The sequence below is a fragment of the Pocillopora damicornis genome, chromosome 3, assembly GCF_964200805.1.
Source record: "Pocillopora damicornis chromosome 3, jaPocDami1.2, whole genome shotgun sequence".
In the NCBI taxonomy this organism is placed as follows: Eukaryota; Metazoa; Cnidaria; class Anthozoa; order Scleractinia; family Pocilloporidae; genus Pocillopora; species Pocillopora damicornis.
Genome location: NC_142672.1, coordinates 12,953,700 through 12,972,722, shown reverse-complemented (window position 1 = coordinate 12,972,722; position 19,023 = coordinate 12,953,700). Strand labels below are relative to the sequence as shown.

Below are 19,023 nucleotides of genomic sequence, written 5' to 3'. Positions count from 1 at the left end.
TATTAAATGGCCCACAAATTTCACGATGAAATACTTTGCGGTCCTTAACATCTAAGCGAGAACAATGAAGCAGTTCTCAACGATAGCAATCTTTTGTTTTTGTCATCAGACCTCATGGTGGGAGTTAACATTGCTATTAGCCAGTTTCAAGTTATTTTTTTAACCTTTTCAGTTTCTTAATGTAAAAACTGTTGTACTTTAAATGGAGAATTCTTACCATAGTTAAGCCGCAACTCTTGGAAACTTCACGTTACGGTAAGCAGATTGATGCAATTCTAAACCATTGCGGCTTACGATTAACCATTTGCCGATAACTTAAGCCATTTAACACTACTCTGAACCGTTTGTGTCAAGTCGCTGAACAAAAGTACAGTTAGTTGGACTGTTTGGCATAGCAATGAATGTCACAGCACGCTGATCCATTCAAGACTTGACTTTGTCATTTCGACACTGAACCATTTCAGTTAACTCTGAGCCACTCGTGTTTTTTCTATTAAATCAGTTCAACAAGGGTGGCTGCACAGTTTCTTGAATTGTATAAATCATTTTTGGTTTGAAAATTTCATTTCGCCAAAGGCAACTTGTTCATTTGTAGTTTAAATAGATCTCTTAAAAGACAGACGATGCCTGTACTTTTTGCGGTGACGGCCGCCCATATTTGTGTTTGTGTCTCTTTTGAATTAAAAAAAGAAAAAATTAAAATACATTTATTGAGCGCCATACCCCGCTATATTTCCATGACACTCTACAGTATAAGAGCCCTTATTATTCAATACTGTTCAAACTAGCTATAATAAAAATTACTGATCAAATGCTAAGCAACCTATCACGAAACAATATGAAACATTTCTGGTTTTCAGTGTGATATAAACTTTGAAAACTCCGCACACTCAAATACGGGTGTATTTGAGTAAATCGATATCGACTTACTTCCGCTGTAGCAAATTGGGTTAATTTTTACATAAAATATTGGGCGATGTTTCTAAATTTCTAATATGCACACTGTATTATTTGCTTCGTTGACTTTTATGTCAGCAGAAAGGAAATGATATATTTAGAATCGGTGTCTTCAGATCTCTCAAAGCTCTTAATATATCTGTTGTCTGTTTACCTCTAAATTTACCAATTCACGTTTTTACATTGCATCCTTTTGATTCATTCCCTCACGGTTAATTTTCTCATTGCTTTTGCCCGTCTTTCCTCAAAAGTTAACGATTGACTATAACGTGTACAGATAGTTCGGATGCCCAGCCTTGATACTCACGACTGAATTATTACGAGCAGTGGAAAGTCTTTCGGCATATTAGAGCGTAAGCTTCCCGGAAGTCACGAATCCTTGCACTGTAGATGATGAAATTCATGGCTGAATTTGAAAGTGCCAAGGATCGGATCCACATGTAAGCAGTCCCATACATCTTAACAAGGGATTTACCAGCAGCAAAGAACACGACAATCATCGGCAGCCAACATGCGGTAAAGATAGCTATTACCATTGCTAGTGTAAACGCCACGCGGCGCTCGATTTTGGAATTGACAACAACTGTGGGTGGTGCTCTGAGTTCACTTTTTCTTCGCTTTTCTTTGACAAGAAAAGTCACGATGGTCGCGTAGCAGATAATTATCAACCCATAACTTACAACAAACATCACGAGAACTAGATAAGATGTCTCCTTGAGGAAGGGAATGCGGCATGAAGCGAAAATGATAGATACGCCCCAGACAACTCCTAACATGATCTTCAAACCGTAACTGTTCATGATCCGTTTGTGCTGGAGAGGGAAGACGACGGCAAGAAAACGGTCCACACTGATGGCTGCCAGGTGCATGACTGATGCAGAGCACGAGAGGTTTGAGCTGATAACGTAGGCAAGCTCCAGGCTGGATGCACAATCATGGAGAAACGCTCTCTTAGCGACTATAACAGCTACCAAAGGCTCGCAGATCATCGTCACTACTAAATCAGCAATGGCCAGACTGAGAAGAAGGAAGTTGGAGCTGCGACGAAGACGAGTGCTCGTGAGCACTGCAATACAAACCATAATGTTTCCACAGGTTCCGACCACGGCTGCTATAGAATTAACTATCATAAGAAGCACGCCATGTGTCTGCGGAAGGACGCAATCGTCTGTGGAGTCACTTGAAGTATTCGCGCTGTATTCCAATGAAATATTCTGTACATTCATTATTGATTAATTCTGGAAACAAAGCAAAGCTGATGTGTAAACCTCTTTTGTTTACTTCTTCGGGAGCCAAGAAATTATGGCGTGATTCCCAATTACTTGTGTGAACTACCAATTCTGTCGAGATATCTAAATATGTTCTTCGAGTGTCAAGGGAATACAGATATTGGAGTTTCAGTTGTTTCACTTTTGCATTTGATATACGATCTCGAGGGAGACTGGGGTGGGCTGGATCAATCGAGTCTTCGAATACAAGAAATGATATATTAAGAGGGTGGCAAAGGAGGGGGGGGGGGTTGCAATCACACATCACGCGAATTTTTCTATTAAATTGCGCATCACGGAGGATTTTTTTAACCAATCTCGCGTCACGTAAAAAAGGAGTAAGTACGCTCAACTAATACTGTAAGGTTTTTATCCTATCGGATGTATTATTAGAAATTGTATTGCATCCGACGTTTTCCTTCTGGTATGAATTGCGTTTCACATGACATATTGCTTTTTGTTAGACAATAAAGACGACTTACTTGTTAAAACTAGACGCTCCGAGAGCGTTTACTCAGGTTTCGTATCGGAATGTTAAATCGTACTTTACAAGTATTGAACACAGTAAAAACGAAGAGTCTTGATTTTTTCAACATCTGAGGTGTTCGTCTGGGCATCATAGTCATCATAGTTCGTTGTTCAAGGAATCAGTAGTCGTAGTTTTGTCAATGTTTCCGTAGTTTGAACTTTTGTATGGTATAATGGTTGTCTCGTGAGAACCAGTATGAACTTTGTCAAATTGGCTATTTTTCAAGCTGTAGAATTCATGGACTGACCCGTGGACTTTACTACCACGACCACGAGATCGACAAAACTAACACAGAAGGTCATAGTCCATGTGCAAATTTTAACTTTATTAACTTATGCCTTTTGTGTCACGATTGTTTGGACCTACCGCGAAGATTAAAGACATCCAAGGTCAAGCAAAGCTTAGCAAAGGACGGAAAAGACCAGAAGACAGTGTCACAGCTGCCCTGGTTTATTGATTTTTGTTGAGAGTCTATTTACTTTTAATGTCTGGTATCCTTCTTGGTCAAAGAGCGTCCACTTATCACGGAAATCTGATTAGTAAGTCTTGTAAATCACGCGTCACGGCTTGTAAAAATAGCAAATCACGCATCATGTTGTGATGTCCGGTCCCGCATCACGCGGATAATTTGGGTACAATCACGCGTCACCCAGCAAATTTTGGGGCCATCACGCGTCACGCAAAAACCCTTTGCCATCCTCCTTCAACGCTCACGAAAAAATAGCCGCGACTGATGTCTTCTCTCTCTTAACCTGAACGAAATTTTAAAAAAGCGATGAGAATGTCAGGTTAGTGCCAGAAAGTATTAAGAAAGATTTCATTCCCTGCACACTGATTTACCTTGTGAAATCCTATTGTTCGTGTCCCTGATTGGACGAACGATACATTTTCATCGTCGTTCGCTTCGTAATTCAGAGTGTAATCATATCAGGGAAAGTGCGCACGAACAGTTTTTAGTCATTCGTTGCGATGCATCAAAAAACTCACTCGTTCGCTGCGCTTAGTCGTTCTTTTTTTTTATTCAACGCAACTCGTGCATAAGAATCGTTCCTGCGCACTTTCTATGGAATAATCGCTATTTCTGCAACACAAGTTGACAGATCACAACAGTTGTCAGTCTTTCCGTGCAACCTCATTGATAAAAACATTTGGATGTTTAATGGATTGGACGAAGCAGATAAGAGAAACTCGAGACCTTTCAAATGACCGATTCAAACATTTTCTAGCCGAGGCTAATGCATCAATACACTGTGATGTAAAGTTTTGTCACTGTATAATATATCGAGGCTTTTCCAGCAACTAAACTAATTATGACTACTGGGTACCTGGCACTAGTATTAGGCTTTTTATTGCAACCTGGGATAATAGGTCTACATCACGGAAAAATTGAAAGTTGAAAAAGCTGCAGAACAGGCGTATTTAATATTTCATTATATTTTATCTTTACCCTCTGTACACCTTTCCTTTGCATTTGCAAAGACCAGTTTGAAGCAAAATTGAGGTTCTTCTACGTACAACCGGATTGCTTTGACATGTTTCAATGCTTCGAATAGAAAAATGCCGAATGGATAAAGTCATTCGCGGTTTTTTATGTGTTCGAATGCAAATTAAGGTTGACTCACTGTGTTCTTTACATTAATCAGTTTCGAGATTTCCAACTATGAATCGACAGTAGGAAAATATTTGGATATAATTCATAAGCTTAACTTAAGCGTATGATTTTTAATATTATTATAATAAATTGATCATTACAACTGATCCCTTTACCACAGGACATAATATCAGAAGCTCTACCATACAATAGAACCGGTGTTTGCATTTTCAACTTAGCAACCGAACATCTTGCGGGATATCGAGATATAGGCATCGCGGAAGTCTCGAATTCTTGCGCTGTAAACAACAAAGTTCATAGCAGAGTTAGAGAGAGCCAAAGATCTAATCCACATGTATGCTGGACCATACTTTTCAACCAGAGATTTTCCTGTGATGAAAAAAACAGCAATCAACGGAAACCAGGTGACAGAAAACAAAATGATCACAATTGCCAGTGTTAGTGCAACACGCCGTTCGACTTTCAAATTGACATCAATGGATGATTGCGCTCCCAGACGGCCCTTTCGTTTCCTTCCCCTGACCAAAGTAAGCAATATCAACAGGTAACAAACGAACATGAGGAAATAACCAACGGCAAACATTACTGCAGCTAAGTAATAAGTTTTTCTCGGGAAGAGCTGTCGAACAATGGTGAATGCAAAAGCGACAACCCACACTGTTGCCAGCATGATTTTTAAGCCGTAGTTCTTCATGATCCGACCATGACGAAGAGGGAAGGTGACAGCTAAGAAGCGGTCCATACTGATTGCCACAAGATGCATAACCGACGAGGAACAGCAAAGGTTGGCTAAAAGTGAGTAACCGAGTTCAAGACTAGGCGCACACTCGTGTAGAAAGGTTATTTTACCGACCATTGCCACGACCAAAGGCTCGCAGATCACTGTTATGATCAAGTCAGCAATGGCCAAACTAAGCAATGGGATATTCGAGCATCGGCGAAGACGAGGCTTGGTGAGTACCGCTAGGCAAACAAGAAAATTACCAAACGTACCTAACAGGGCAATCAGCGTGTTAACTACCATTATAGCACTGCCATGGTATAGGGACAGGCAACAAACTTCAGCGCTATGGATTGATGGATTAACTTTGATCACCGAAGAGTTGTTCATAGTTTTGCCTGAAAGAAGACTAGGACTTCGACTTGCACGTTCGATAAATGGACTCAAAGGAGAAAACAAACACGGTAATAGCGCGAGCCTGCAATGCTCATTGGCTTACTGAATAGCATTTCTAGAATGCCTAAAACTAATTTCTGTTTCGAAAATATGACGGTCCTATTTCCTCTCAAAAATCTAACTTCTTTTTTTTTTAAATCATTGGTCGTCTCCCTTTCGCGTATTCTTTTTTGTGCGTTTGTTATATGTTAACAAATCATTTGGGTGTAAGTTGGTAAACGAGCTTAACCCTGTAGGGTTTGTGCAATTTTCACTAATGCTAATTTACTCCAAAATGCACAAGAAATAGTTTCAATAGCACTCATCTTTTTTTTAACTTTCTACACCGAGTTTCCTATTTATTCATTCAGTCATATCGGTATCTCATTGGACTATACGGGATTAACTTTAGTTCTCACAACTAAAGAAAATGATTAAATTTTTGCATCCACTCTATTACCTATTAAATAAGTCGTGAAAAAAATAACCTGTCATTTCCGCAGCCACTTGGCAATCGCTCTAAACCCAGGCTTTCCATTCATCATGGTTTCGATACTAGAATTAAGTCAGTTGTTTTGTTTAAATTGGTTTCTTATTATGAAGCGTTATGCAGGAAGAGTTAAGAAATCAAAACTATTTGTGAATCACCCGCTGTTAGTTTCATCTTCATAGATAATCCGTTTTCAGTCTTAAGCCAATCAAATAAAATATTTAACCACCTAGTGAGGATCCATTTCTTCAAAATAACGAACCAAACATAAAAAGGACTGTATAGACCATTTTATTGAAAAATTTCAATTAGTTTAAATAAGCTTTCCATAACTTTAAATTAGATTTTGTTTATACAACACGTGTTCACGCAAAAATTCATTAGTCCTGTAGCACTTGTCTTCTCGATTCCGTTAGCGAAGGTCTCTCACCATTGCATTGTTTGACTATGCAGCCTCCCCTTCTTCCGAAGATAGATGTGCATTGGGGTCTGAGTCGGAATCAAACATGCCACCTTTTTGACGAACTGTGTCCTTCATTCGCCTGTTATCAGCGGCTGCTGTCTTCCAAACTTTTTCCAGTTCTTTGTCAACGTTCCTGTGGTACAGATGAAACTAATAAGTACTTCAGTATCAACCGACAAAATGAACTGCTATTGAATGACATGACATAAACAGCATCTGCAGAAAGACTTGACCATATCGCGAGAGAATCCTATATCTCACCTGTTGTCTCCAATCATTAATTCCAACTGGCGTTGTTTTTGTCTGACCACAGCGCGAAGATTATTAATTTCCCCCTCGTACTGCTCTTTAAGTTTGTTGATTTCGGTTTCTTTCTCTCGCAGCCTGTTTGGATTTGGATGGATAACAAAACGTTGTTTTAACAGGTCATTTCTTGGTCTCAGCGCGTATCTATTTGAATAGTTTGGCTGTCTTCCTAGGCTTTTTGTCAGTTCTCACCAGAATTGCTTCTCAGCTGTGCTATAGAACTTCATAAAAAAATCAGTTCAAACAGAAAATTTCCTTTTCATATCGTTTTGCTCGGGAGCTTTATCAGTAAATCTCCTCTTTAAACGCTTGTCTGTCCTTTCCTAATTCAGGTCGTAACAAATCACATTTGAGAATTTCCATTTGAAGAACTAAACAACCTGTCACCTACCTTCCCGTTACTATGGCGACTTTATCCGTGGCCTTTCTCCTGTACTCCTGAAAATAATTAAGAAATTAATCACACTAAAATAGAAGTAGGGTGTGTTAGGAGGGAAAAGCTTGATTAAGTCGATCGTACTGCGCATGTGCGAGAGTAGTTTTACGGACCTCGTGTTGTAAAATGAGGGCCAGAGTGAGAGAGATGAAGATGTACACATAGGACTTTCTTCGTGTCGAATTAAATTGTTATTGCTCCTGTTGCCCATGCGTAGCGTCGTTGTGACATGGTGCAAGATGTGTAGTATTGTTTTTACAAAGATTATTCCTTAAGTAACCACTTAAATATACTCTTCCTAAAGCAAGTTGCTGAATGTATTACCAGATGTTTTTCTATTTTCCGTACCTGGAGTTTTTCCTCGAGTCCTTTGATGTTCTGAGTTCCGGCAAGAATTTTCGAAGCAGCTTTCTGTTGTTCCGCCTTCTGTGTCTTGGCCTGCGATGTATATCCAATTAATAAAATAGCAACATCACGGTATCTGGAAGAATATTTGAAAACGTACATGTACACGGGAAGCACAGCAGTAAACTTACAAATTGTACGTAGTTGTCCCTCTCGGCTGCTGTTTTCTCCGCCTAAGGAAAGAAAATCTCAGTGAAATTCACTGAAAGCATTAAGCCTAGAAAGCGTAACACTCCTTTCCTTTATTTTTCAGCCAGGCCGAAGACCCTTTCCCTACCCCCTCCCAACCCCTGTTTGAATTTTTTTGTTTCTTTGACCCTATGCCTTCGGATGCGCCACGTTCTCTCGCTCAAGCTTTTCTCGCTAAAAAAGGAAAAAGAAAAGCAGCAAACGATGCAAAGAGGGTGTGGTCAGGTTGGGACCAGAAGCATCTGGGTAAAGATCGACTAAAATTTAGTAGTAGTCACGCAATTCAGTGACACGTCACACTTACAATGGTTAGAACTTGTGACAGAGTCTCCTGCGCTGTCAGCTCTCGTTCCTGAATGTGCTCTAACTTTCTTTGAAGAAACAGAAACTTCCGCTCCGATTTCCTGTAGATTAAGACAGACGACGGTTCTCAGCCTTCTGGCTATAGAAAGAAATTAATCATCAACCCCTATTTTATGTTTTATGCCAGCAACAGACAAACCAAATCGCGCTACTTTCGCGCGTACAGTTTGCGCTGAGCTACAGTTGCAAACTGATTTCTGATTTCAATCAGTCGTCTTCAAAGTGGGGCAGCTACCTGGGTAGGATGGGGGCACGGAGCGCGATGTGTAGGGAGAAAGCGAGAGAGGAAGACGACGTCTTTTCCTCCATTTCCTTCTCATGAGCCCTCTCTTCCCCACTTTGGCGCGCACCTTTTAGAGACGACTGAGAACGAGTCAATTACAAGAATGGAGGACGCCTGTCACATGTGTACCTAATAATGGGTTGGCTCGCCATTGATTTCTCTGTTGCTCAGTTGGTAGAGCACTGAAGCAAGAAATCAGAAGGTTTTGGGGATATCGAGTCCTCTCTGGACATTCAGATTTGTCTTGATCCTACGCTGGTAAAAAATCTTACCAACTTCCTAAAATTAAACTTGTACTCACTGCAGAGACTTCTTGTAAGCATCAAGCTCTCGTTCAAGTTGTGCGCTCTTAGCTTCGCCATCTGCAATCCAACAGTGGAGACTTTCAGATTTAACACACAAATTAGAATCGATTAGAATTATTGACAACTTATGAACATAGCCTGAAGAACAAGGGCTTTTTTGCCTTTTATTTAAAGGGCGAAGGAAAGCATGAGGCGACAGCGTGGAGACCGCGAACAACGAGTCACAGGAGTCATGCACCACTTCTTGCGCGCATGACAAACTTGCGTGAAAAGATGGCGCCTGTCCGGCCGGCCAAAATGCACATGACATATTTTCTATTGTTTTTAAAAATGCATTTACGTACACTACATAAACAACAAATACCTGCAAATTTTATGGCTAAGTTGCTCTTTTCTTTCTGGACTGCCTTTATTTAACATGAAAAAGGCACTATACATTAGTAACTTTCAACAACGGCCTTCAAAGCAAAAGCGCAGCAGTTTATACAAGATGTTGAGCAATCTGAAGTAAAACTGAGGAAACATTCCTCAAAATTCGAATTTAAGAGCTCCTCGCAGCTAAGAGCACTACTGAACTAGTAGTTGAAAATAGGACCTGAAAAAATTCAGGCCCGTACGGAATTTGAACCCATGACCTCTGCGATACCGGCGCAGCGCTCTACCAACTGAGCAAACAAGCCAACTATTCGTCTCTTCACCACAGTGCAAATATGTGAATTTCACATATCTAAAATCATTATTCCTCAAAATTTTTGCGCGAGGGCAGACTTCAACTGCAAGGAGAGTAAGAAAACAAACTTGTCTTAAGTTGGTTTTGTGAAATCTTTTTAGTGCCAAAAGTAATTGTCCGTGTTGCTTCACTAAACTTTGTGATTGGTCTAGGAAATTCGCGCCATCCTCTCGACTAATCAGATGCAAAGCTAAAACCAATTAAGATGCGGTAACACGCGTTTTCCCGCGCATTAGGAGGTTAGCTTGTTTTCTCTGTGAGTTATAATTGGGGCCTGGTAAATAATTCGGCTTCTACTGATTGTCCGTTGTGATAACTTTGGTTTTGGTGATACAAAATTAACTTGAATGCTGCTCTATTATTCCTTGTGATGGGTAAAAAAAAAACGACTCGTGCAAACTTTCCTTCTAACCAAACTACCAGTACCCTGTAATTTATATTGACAAACTGTGATGGTTTGTTAATTCACCTGTAACTTCGAATTGTATTCCTCTGTCTCTGATTTCGTTTTCGCCTTCAAGTCTTCAAGTACACTAGAAAAAAGAAGAGCAAGAAAATCAGGTTATTATCCTACGCAGAACGCGCTCAAATTAAGCTGATGAGTAGTAGGCGCAGTAAAGATGAAGGTGCCTTCCCGCTCGTTCATGCCTCCTCCAAGCAATTGTGCCAACATATTTGGGCGTTACGCTGGGTAAGTTGAGAACACGAAGAGAAAACTGTCAACACTGCTGGGTCTTACAACATTTTCCACGTATGTCATTCACCAAATGGTCTCTAAGTACAGTGGTAAAAGCTGTTTCTGGAATTCGCACTTTTCCTCGCTGCAATCTTTTGTCACCTTGTAATTTCTAATGCTAGTCAACGGATGCAAAATTTAATTCTACGCATTTCCAGTCAAACTGATGGATGTTTTTATCGTTTCTTTCTCCATCACATGAAAGACGTGCTGGTAACCTCTTACCTCCTGCATTCATCCATTATTCTAAGATGCTCTTGAATCAACATCTTGTTTTCCTGATCAGCAACCATGGCTTCATGCTGACGCATTAGGTTGTTATGGGTACGACGCATGTCATCTAGCTCCGTTTCAAGGCGCCGCCGAGTTGACTCTTGACTTGAAATCCGTTTGGACAACTTGGAGACTGAAAAGAAAATAGCGACAATATTCACCAATCAAAAACAGACGAAAAGGAAATATCTAAAACACTTGAATCAATGAAGTTAAAAACTTTGTCAGATTAGCGGTACAAAACAACATCGTAAGACCACACCGTGTCTCGAATATGAAAAAAATTATAAAATTACCACGCTGGACACGCATCACTGACTTGCGTTTTTTCAGTCCAATGAACGCAAGCACGAAGGGGCGAGCCATGCGCGTGTCACGTGTGTCTCTGCCCCTCACGCGCGAGACTTGTCTTTATTCGCGGGAGAAACAAAAAGATACCGTTTGTTTCGCAAGCTCTAAGTAACCTTTCGCGAACCAGCGTATGAAGCATGCGCCTTTAGCATTGCGTGAGAAAGGAAGGTAAAAGTTAGCGATAGCCACCTTCTAATCCGTGGATTCTCTTCATTTCCTTCATTTTTTTGTCTTGTATTTCTTGTTGTTCCATCAACAGAGCGTTCTCCTCAACCACTAGTTTTGCCTGTTCCTGCAGTTGTTGCCTGCAAGAAAATAGAGTCAAACGCCGCTAAGTCAATCTGTTACAGACCTAACAGAACACTTTGCAGTAGAGTATCACAAAACCAAAACCGAAGAAACCACAACGGCCAATAAAAAAAACAAAGATTGTTGTTTGGAAAACTAAAAGTAAAGGCATGAACACAGTGCTAAACGCGAGAAAACGAGAGTAAGCAAGGTGCGATTGGTTGTCAAAGTGGTTCTGCAATTGATTGGTTAAAACGCTGGCAAGCTCTCTACATTGTAGACTAATCACCAGTCATAGTAAAGTAAAACCAGTGCAATCAATTTGAAATTGCTGGAAAAAATGCGGGCAAAACTTTAAGTTCATCACAGGATCAATAAAAAAAATGGTGCTGTCAATACTAACAGTGCTATTTACGATATAAAAAAACAGAGGAAAAAATTTTACAGGAAATCAACCAAAACGAACCAGTTTCACGTGGTTTAGACAGCCAGGAAACGATGAAAAAGTAAAAGTCCTTCATTATCAGAACAAAATATTGACGTCTCTTACCATTCATCCGGCCCCAATGCATCAGGACTGGCCTTACTGATGCTCTGTCATTAACAAATTAAACAAATTTTTATAAGAAACACGGGAAACCAGGTATAGAGGTCGAGATGATGATCAAAATCTAACTTTCTCGCGAACTATGTAGACAAACACAAATCAAAGTAGTATGAAAAATGAAGCACTGAAAAGAAATTATGTCCACAGATGGAAAAATTCTTCAACAGTTACAAATATGACAGCATTAGGAAAGTTGTCAGAGAATCTGTGTGTTGCCTGTTGATAGCCACGACTGAGACAAACTGAAGTTACCATATGAAGCTGCTGATTTTCCTTGACAACTTCCATGACTCGAGCCTTAAAAGAGTTCAACTCTTCCTACAAAGATAAATTGCAGCCAAATTACAATCGCAATTAAGAAGAAAACCGAAAAAGGGCAACTGTAAAAGAACAAAGGAAAGAAAGAGCTTTGGGGCCAGCTTTTCGAAGGCCGATAACCACTAACCAAGGCTTAAATTTTGTTCCGGGTTTCTTCATTTCTCTATTCAAGAGCTTTTTTCAAAGTAATTTTCTCTACTCTTTTCAGAGCATGCAATCATCAAATTTTTAGGCAAAAAGAATTAAACTGAATTTTCTTTAACAGCTGTCAGATCCAAAATCAAATTTCACACTAACCATGAGTTTTCTTGACCCAGCTTTGAACATACCCAGCCCGGCCTGTTGTAGGAGAGAATTCCCAATCGACACTTATGGACCAAACCTATATGCCTTTCACCTGTTTGTTGCTTATCCCGTTTATTCTAAGGAAACTCTATTTTCTTTAATCTTACTGAATAGGATGGCCGTCATAAACCGAATTAATAATCGATAACGAAGCTTAAAACGACTTACATCGTAAGTTCTGATCATTTGTTCTTTTTCTCTCAATCGATCGTCGTACGCCAAGAAAAGCGGCGCCAAGAACTTGGTGTTTACCTGAAGAAAAGAGAGGAAATTACAGCTTACATGAAGCATCATTTAATTCATATATTCGTGACCAGATCCCTAAAGTGAAAAAAAAAACAAGCATATTTGCTCTATTCCAAACTCGTGGTTCAGTAGGTACAGTAGTTGCGCAGATGCACGGATTGGAGCTTCGTCGAAGGATAGATTTCTTCAAGCTTCTTTTTCTGCATTTTCTTCAATTGCAGTTCACCTTTGACGATTATGGGATGGGAAAATATTCAGACTGGTTTATTTACTATAATGAAGCTATAAAGAAAATTGAACTGTGAATACTTTGATAATTCAATTCACAACGCCCTTTCTTCATTTGTACAGTTATTGTTATACCTACCAGCCACGGAGCTGCCTCCTTCTTGTACGGCAATGCCATGCCTTCTACCTCCTGGAGAGAACAAAGTACGCGAGTTCCGAAACACAATCACAACCGTTTACAAATAAAAATGTTATTTCTGACGCTTGAGTGACATGGGAACGAATTAGTGATAAATTAATACTCTGATGGCACGTTGAAGAGGTTCGCGTGGCATCATGGAAGTTTCGGATTATTTAAGCGTTTAGCGAGAAAATTAAGTCATTCTAGCTCGGTCAGTCCTATGTTTGACCACTTTCTTTATTGTATTTGTTGTAATTTTGGTATTCCTACTCCCTGTAAAATATCATTATAATCATTGATTTTCTTTGTGATTAGCAGTGCCATAAGGTTAGTTTATCCTTTCCTCAAAGTATTGTACTGCTTCATTATCAGGGTGCACATGTTAAGATTGTATCAGGATGCGTATACTAGAAGACTGACTGACTCATCCTAAATAAACTCTTCACATTGAATGTCTCGTATGAGTGTAGTTAGAAAGCAATATCTTTGAGTTCAGTACCCGCTCGTTACCTCAAATGACACAGGGCGATATTTTGCTTGGTATCTGCTGAGTTCCACGTTGAGTCTGTGAACTGCAAGAAGAGCAAAAGCATACATATCCCTCTAAATTTCTGTTCAACAGCTAATTGCTCAACTGAGAGTGTGCCTGTAGTTTGTAATTTCCACTGATCAGAAAAACAGCACGACATAAAATGAAAAAGATGAAAAAGAAGGACACCAATGTAAGTAAGTAGAGGTCAAAGAAAGCAAAGAGAAAATAAAATTGACAACAACTTTACCAGACCTGTATCACGTAAAACTTTCTGTTCTTGATGCAAGTCCTTGATTTGCTTTTGTAGAACTACAGAAGAGACACCTGGGTAAACAACAAGAAATATTTTTCACTCGTCGTTGTCCACGCATAACACGTATATAACTGCCAAATCAAATATAATCAATAGCCGCTGTTTAGCCCGAAAATAAGTACGGACAGTTCGAGCAAAATTGAGGCTATTGTGTTTATCATCCTTCAGATATTTTGCAACGCGTGTGAAAAAATGTTAACCAACATCTTACTGTTTGCTGCGTGGGATGTTTTCTTTTGAGTGCTCTCCGGTACGGCTTATGAACAAACAAATATTTCCCTTCTTCTGTAACAACCACAAAACGCTCAAATTTTGAACGAAGACTTATATCGTAGTGGACATTAGGTTTGAAAATTGGGGAATATCAATTGGGAATATTCGGCCACGTGATGCGTTTAGACCAATTGCGCGCGAGCAAAAAGATTTGATGGATCCTAAAAAGAGTTCACCCTAACTTAGACGTGCAACCACTAAGTGTAGCAATCTAACCTGTTCCTTTTTGGAGAGAGAGTGATAGCTGCTTTAAAGCCTTGTTTTCTTCTTGTAACGACGTGTTCAGTTCCATCATAGCCGACTTCTCTGACTCTAGCAGTTCAATTCGTCCTTTAGATAAGCGGTAAACTTCGTCATCTCTCACCACCTGGACTCTGGTTACTTCTGCGTCTGTCTTCGTTATCACTGGTTCAGATTCAGCACTTCTCATTCGGGTTTTCCTTGAGTTTCTTTCCCCTTTTTCCCGCGCTTTCCTCCCGACTCTCTTGCCATGCTTTGGGCTGTCGGCGTCTTCGTCGCTCCATCTTCCTTCTCTATCAACGTGGCGTGAGCTGTCCGCGCTTCTTTGCTTATTTCTGTCTCGTCTTCCTTCTATTTCATCACGATACGACAAGTTCGAGCTTTGACTAGCACTCTGAAGCGCATGCCTGACATCGTCAAACTGAGGAGAATCGTCCGTAGCTCGGTTACTTTTTCTCCCTTTTTTATCTTGATACGAACTTGCAACATTACCCTGGGTGTTTCTTTCGTCCAGTCTCTTCTCACCGTAACCATGATCATCTCCTCTGTCTAGTCGTTCCCTTCTTTTTCTATCCGACGATTCAACACTCACAGCATTAAGTCTTTTCTTCCACTGCTCTTCAGACTCCACGTGTTTTCGTCGCATTTCCTCGAGTTCCTCCTCCAGTTGCATCCTCCTTGTTTCCTGTTCTTTAATTTTTCCTTGAAGCATTTCTTGGTTTTGTTCTAGAGCCTAAGAAATCCCCGATATGATGTGTCAGTGAAAGAAAAAAAAGCACCTAAAATACCAGAGGGACCATCTTGCTAAAGCTGCCCCACTGTAAGTAGTATGAACCGACTTGGTGTAAACTGTCCCACCCCACCCCCGGAAAGGGATCATCAATCATGAAATTTTTACACCGACATTCTGAACTTTATTTGTGCAACGTGTTCATATTGATATGAAGCTTCCATTAATCATTCGAACCTTTCTTTCATGTGTAAAGCTGTTACTCTGTTCTTCAAGTCTTCGTTGCTGCAACTGATGCAGTCTCTGTAATTCGCTTTCCTGACGCCGTTGCTCATTCAGGAGATTGACAATCTGTTGTTCTTGTTGCTTAATCTCAGCCAGATCTTCACCGGCTGGACTAAGAAGGCTGACACTGGATTGAAGCTGCCTTTGCTGTTCCTCTGGTAAAAAATCATTCGAGGAAAAATGGTGATTAAGTTAATTGTTAATTCAAGGAATATTATAGCCGTTCGTTCTCACATATTTTAAATAAAATTTGATGGATTCACACAAACTATTTTTTCATCTTCTTTACATAAATTGGTCTATGATAATCTAAGGGAAGAGTTTTACCTTCTCACCAAACTTACAGTCATGTTCATTCTCTTAACAAACAACACGTGCAAAGTGTAGTTAAAAATATTTCATGGTTTAAAAAATTTCAATTGGGTTAATTTTGTCTATTTTTTGGTCATGTTTCATCATAATCCAAGACTAGGGAATACTGAAATGAAACTAATTTAAAGCATTGTGAGCTAAGGAAATATTTGAGTCAAAAAATATCTATTTACATGTTTACCGGTATGTAAAACTGATGACAGGCGATATTTCAAACTTCAAATGGAATCAAACAGAGTATGTCACACCTAACTGTCCGATCTGTTCACACAACTTCTCCTGTTGCTCAAGAGCTCTAGCTTGCTGATTTTGAGAATGCTGCAATTGTTCTTTCTGCTTTTGAAGGAATTCTTGTTGCTGCTGCACAAGTTGTCGCTGGAGTCTTACATCAGATTCACTCACAGCTGGTCCTTGCAGTGACAGGTCAGCATTCTGTCAAAATAATAACTAATTCAGTATTTTTGCCTGATTGTAATTACAAACTGAAAGCAATATTACAGTTTATAATATTCACCTTGAATACATAAGATGAGTAATAGGTCTTATTGGAGAAAAACATTCTTCTAAATATAAATTTGTTGAAACATGAACACACACATAAGCTTACCCAGAGGTAAACCCTAATTTGGAACTAAAGCATACATGCACCATTTACTGAGCAGCTTGTATCTGTATGTTTGTAATTATTTAATTTTTTCATCAATGATGCAGTCCTCAAGTCCATATTGACACATCTACGTACATACCTCATTAAACTCTTGTTGCATCTTCTCTAATGCCCTAAGCTGTTCTTGTAGTTTCCATTGTTGTCTCACAACTTCCTGCTGTTGTTGCTGTTGGATTTTCTGTTGTTCTAATTGCTCTTGATACAGATTTTGCTGTTGCTCAACAAGTTTTTCCAACTTTTGTTGTCTCTCTAAGAATGATGTTTCATTTGCTTGCCGAGCTTCCTCAAGTCTCTGGATATTAAATGGATCAACAAATCCTTGGCTGTCTTTGCTACTACCCCCAGACTGGTTGGGGCTTGGGTCTCTTCGTCCTTTTACTGGTGCATTGGAGGATCGTTCAGCTTGTCTATGCCTTTCTTGTGCATTAAGGAGATTAACAAATGAGGAAACTTTGTTAGCCTTACCAGCCTGGGTTTTAAAACTAAGATGTTTACCTCTCTGTGCTTGTTCATTTGGAGATTGCAGCTCCTCCTGAAGTTCATAACCATCCAGACCAGAAAATGTTTGACCTAAACTTAGATTTGCTTCCGCGATTGTTGCTTCAGACACTGGGACATTACTTTCTGTCAAAGTATCATTAAACTGCTCTCGCTCAAATGTCGTTTTTCCATTGAAGTCAATAGTATTCTTGGGCACCACTGGTGTCATATAACTTTCAGAATCTTCAGAGAGATCACTCAGAGCAAGTTTCTGAGACACTCCCTCAAACCCTAACCTCTCCACAACCTTCAGAGCTCTTCTCTGTTCATCCGTGAGCCTGTTCTCAGGTGGATCCCCAGGAATGGGAGGAAGGGGCTCACCTGGACCATCCAACTGATCCAGTGCTGACCTCTGTCTACTCCTACGGCGACGTTCAGGAGCCTCTGGGGATGTGTCTTCCAAGTAAGGTGGAATAGGAGGAGGAGCTGCCCCATCTCCTTCCTCACCAGCATCTTCTGATACCTCCTGAATTGTGTCAGGGGTCTGCCGTTTAGTGCTCCCTTTTTTGCTGTGAGATCCTGGTCCATCAACAATATCCTGGCCATCATGACTTTCCTCTCTGCTGCCTTTCCTACTGCGTCTTCGTCCACCAAAATCAAGAGAACGTTTTGCTCGTGATCCACTAGTTGTGCTCTCTTCATCATGACTGGTAACATCTGTGAGCTCATCGCTACTATAACTGACCTCACTCAGTGATTCTTTCTATCAGTTAGAGAAAAAAAAATTCCAGGAAAACTAATTTTCTTCAGACTCAACATCTATATGCATATACACGCACGTACTTTAACATTTTAAACCAGCAAGTGACCTGCACCTAATTTCTCCTTACGTTAACACTGCAGAATCATTCAATAAGATCATGAGAATAAAGGAAAAGATCAGGAACAAAGAGCTTTGATTGCTTTACCCTCTAACTCCCAAGATCTAATTGTTTATACTCCCCACTCACTACTACACATTTCCTTGTAAATATAGTACAAGGTTTTGGTGTTAGATCAAGGTAACAAATTCTACAGGATAAGTCTGAATATTCTGATTACCTGTTTGCTGGATAATGTTTGAATACTATAGAGAGAAGTTACATGTAAATCACTTGTGAGAGTTATAGGGTTAAACAATTTTCTCCTTGTCAGTACCAAAGGAAAGAGTATGGATACTGATAACAGGATGTAAAGGAGTGATAAATAGTTTTCCTGTAAGAAAACCTGAAAGCCTCAAGAAAATTTCAAATTAGCACATTTTGCAAGTTAAAAAAAAATGCATTTTGGAATGTGGTGTTTTTATTAACTAGAGATAGTTAACGATGACTACAAAAGAACCTTTGATCAGTTTGTGCTTTGTTACAAGACAACTCAGTGCAGTATTTGAGTCACCTTTGCTGTATTTGTTGCATTGAGCATAAAAATTATAGCAGCAAGTGGGTTTATACCGGCATGTGACGTCATCGCAAAGTTTGAAAAATTCAAAACATTATGCTGCTTGCTGTTAAAACCTACTATATTTTGAATGTATCATGCAAGAAAATTTAATACTCATCAGGATCGACTCCATCTCGTACCTCTTCTTTGTCTCCATCAACAGATTGTTTTGCTGCACTTTTTTTCCTCTTGTCAACTCTCAAATATACAGGCCGAACGACCTGACCGCTGTCATGATCTAAAACATGGTAGAAATGTTGCGATGGTTCCCCACCGTTGTTTTCGGCTGTTGCTCCTTCCATCTCCTCAGTTACAGCCAATGTACCTTCCTTAGTCATCTTGTGGTATTTTGTAGTCTTGTCAAACTTTTTGCTGCCATGAACGGTTTCATAGTCGTCCTCCCAATCTTCCCTAACCTTTTCGTCACGATCATGTTCGTTGCCCTGTCGATCAGCTGATGCGCTGCGTTCATCGCCGTTTTCTCCTGGAACTGAAGGTAACTCCGCCCGCGGTCGTTTCGAAAGATCACCAATTAAAACCCTACCGACGTTTCCTGCTTCGCCTATTGCCTGCTCGAGTGGAGATGG

General features: G+C 39.9%; 3 protein-coding genes across 4 annotated transcripts in view; all 3 read right to left on the bottom strand.

Annotated features, from left to right (window-relative positions):
• Nucleotides 1–633: 633 nt before the first annotated feature.
• LOC149048281 (histamine H2 receptor-like) lies at nt 634–2,909 on the bottom strand. Its single transcript, XM_089199728.1, has 2 exons — nt 2,708–2,909; nt 634–2,195 (listed from the first exon to the last, which is right to left on the bottom strand). Exon 2 carries the CDS (start codon nt 2,181–2,183, stop codon nt 1,275–1,277), a length of 909 nt encoding a protein of 302 aa, XP_089055854.1. The 5' UTR covers nt 2,184–2,195; nt 2,708–2,909; the 3' UTR covers nt 634–1,274.
• A 1,535-nt stretch (nt 2,910–4,444) lies between these two features.
• On the bottom strand, nt 4,445–6,391 carry LOC113674284 (histamine H2 receptor-like). The gene has a single exon (XM_027190765.2). It carries the CDS (start codon nt 5,475–5,477, stop codon nt 4,581–4,583), a length of 897 nt encoding a protein of 298 aa, XP_027046566.2. The 5' UTR covers nt 5,478–6,391; the 3' UTR covers nt 4,445–4,580.
• Nucleotides 6,288–19,023, bottom strand: part of LOC113674283 (uncharacterized) — a 13,017-nt gene continuing 281 nt past the window's right edge. The window contains exons 2-23 of one of the 2 annotated variants that reach the window (XM_089199727.1): nt 18,577–19,023; nt 16,557–17,720; nt 16,059–16,242; nt 15,391–15,593; nt 14,400–15,156; nt 13,850–13,921; nt 13,576–13,637; nt 13,024–13,074; nt 12,579–12,662; nt 12,000–12,065; nt 11,691–11,734; nt 11,042–11,157; nt 10,454–10,634; nt 9,962–10,025; nt 9,127–9,169; nt 8,759–8,819; nt 8,116–8,215; nt 7,754–7,795; nt 7,566–7,655; nt 7,173–7,219; nt 6,737–6,859; nt 6,288–6,608 (exon numbers count right to left, since the gene is read on the bottom strand). The exon at nt 18,577–19,023 is cut by the window's right edge and continues 93 nt beyond it. In XM_089199727.1, the coding sequence (XP_089055853.1) occupies nt 6,458–6,608; nt 6,737–6,859; nt 7,173–7,219; nt 7,566–7,655; nt 7,754–7,795; nt 8,116–8,215; nt 8,759–8,819; nt 9,127–9,169; nt 9,962–10,025; nt 10,454–10,634; nt 11,042–11,157; nt 11,691–11,734; nt 12,000–12,065; nt 12,579–12,662; nt 13,024–13,074; nt 13,576–13,637; nt 13,850–13,921; nt 14,400–15,156; nt 15,391–15,593; nt 16,059–16,242; nt 16,557–17,720; nt 18,577–19,023 (4,152 nt within the window). In that variant the 3' untranslated portion in view covers nt 6,288–6,457. The remainder of the gene's footprint in view (nt 6,609–6,736; nt 6,860–7,172; nt 7,220–7,565; nt 7,656–7,753; nt 7,796–8,115; nt 8,216–8,758; nt 8,820–9,126; nt 9,170–9,961; nt 10,026–10,453; nt 10,635–11,041; nt 11,158–11,690; nt 11,735–11,999; nt 12,066–12,578; nt 12,663–13,023; nt 13,075–13,575; nt 13,638–13,849; nt 13,922–14,399; nt 15,157–15,390; nt 15,594–16,058; nt 16,243–16,556; nt 17,721–18,576) is intronic. The other variant, XR_016184803.1, reaches the window with a different exon arrangement.

Bases quoted from the DNA above. Each gene is read 5' to 3' on its own strand.
- LOC149048281 (XM_089199728.1), bottom strand. From the start codon at position 2,183: ATGAATGTACAGAATATTTCATTGGAATACAGCGCGAATACTTCAAGT.
- LOC113674284 (XM_027190765.2), bottom strand. From the start codon at position 5,477: ATGAACAACTCTTCGGTGATCAAAGTTAATCCATCAATCCATAGCGCT.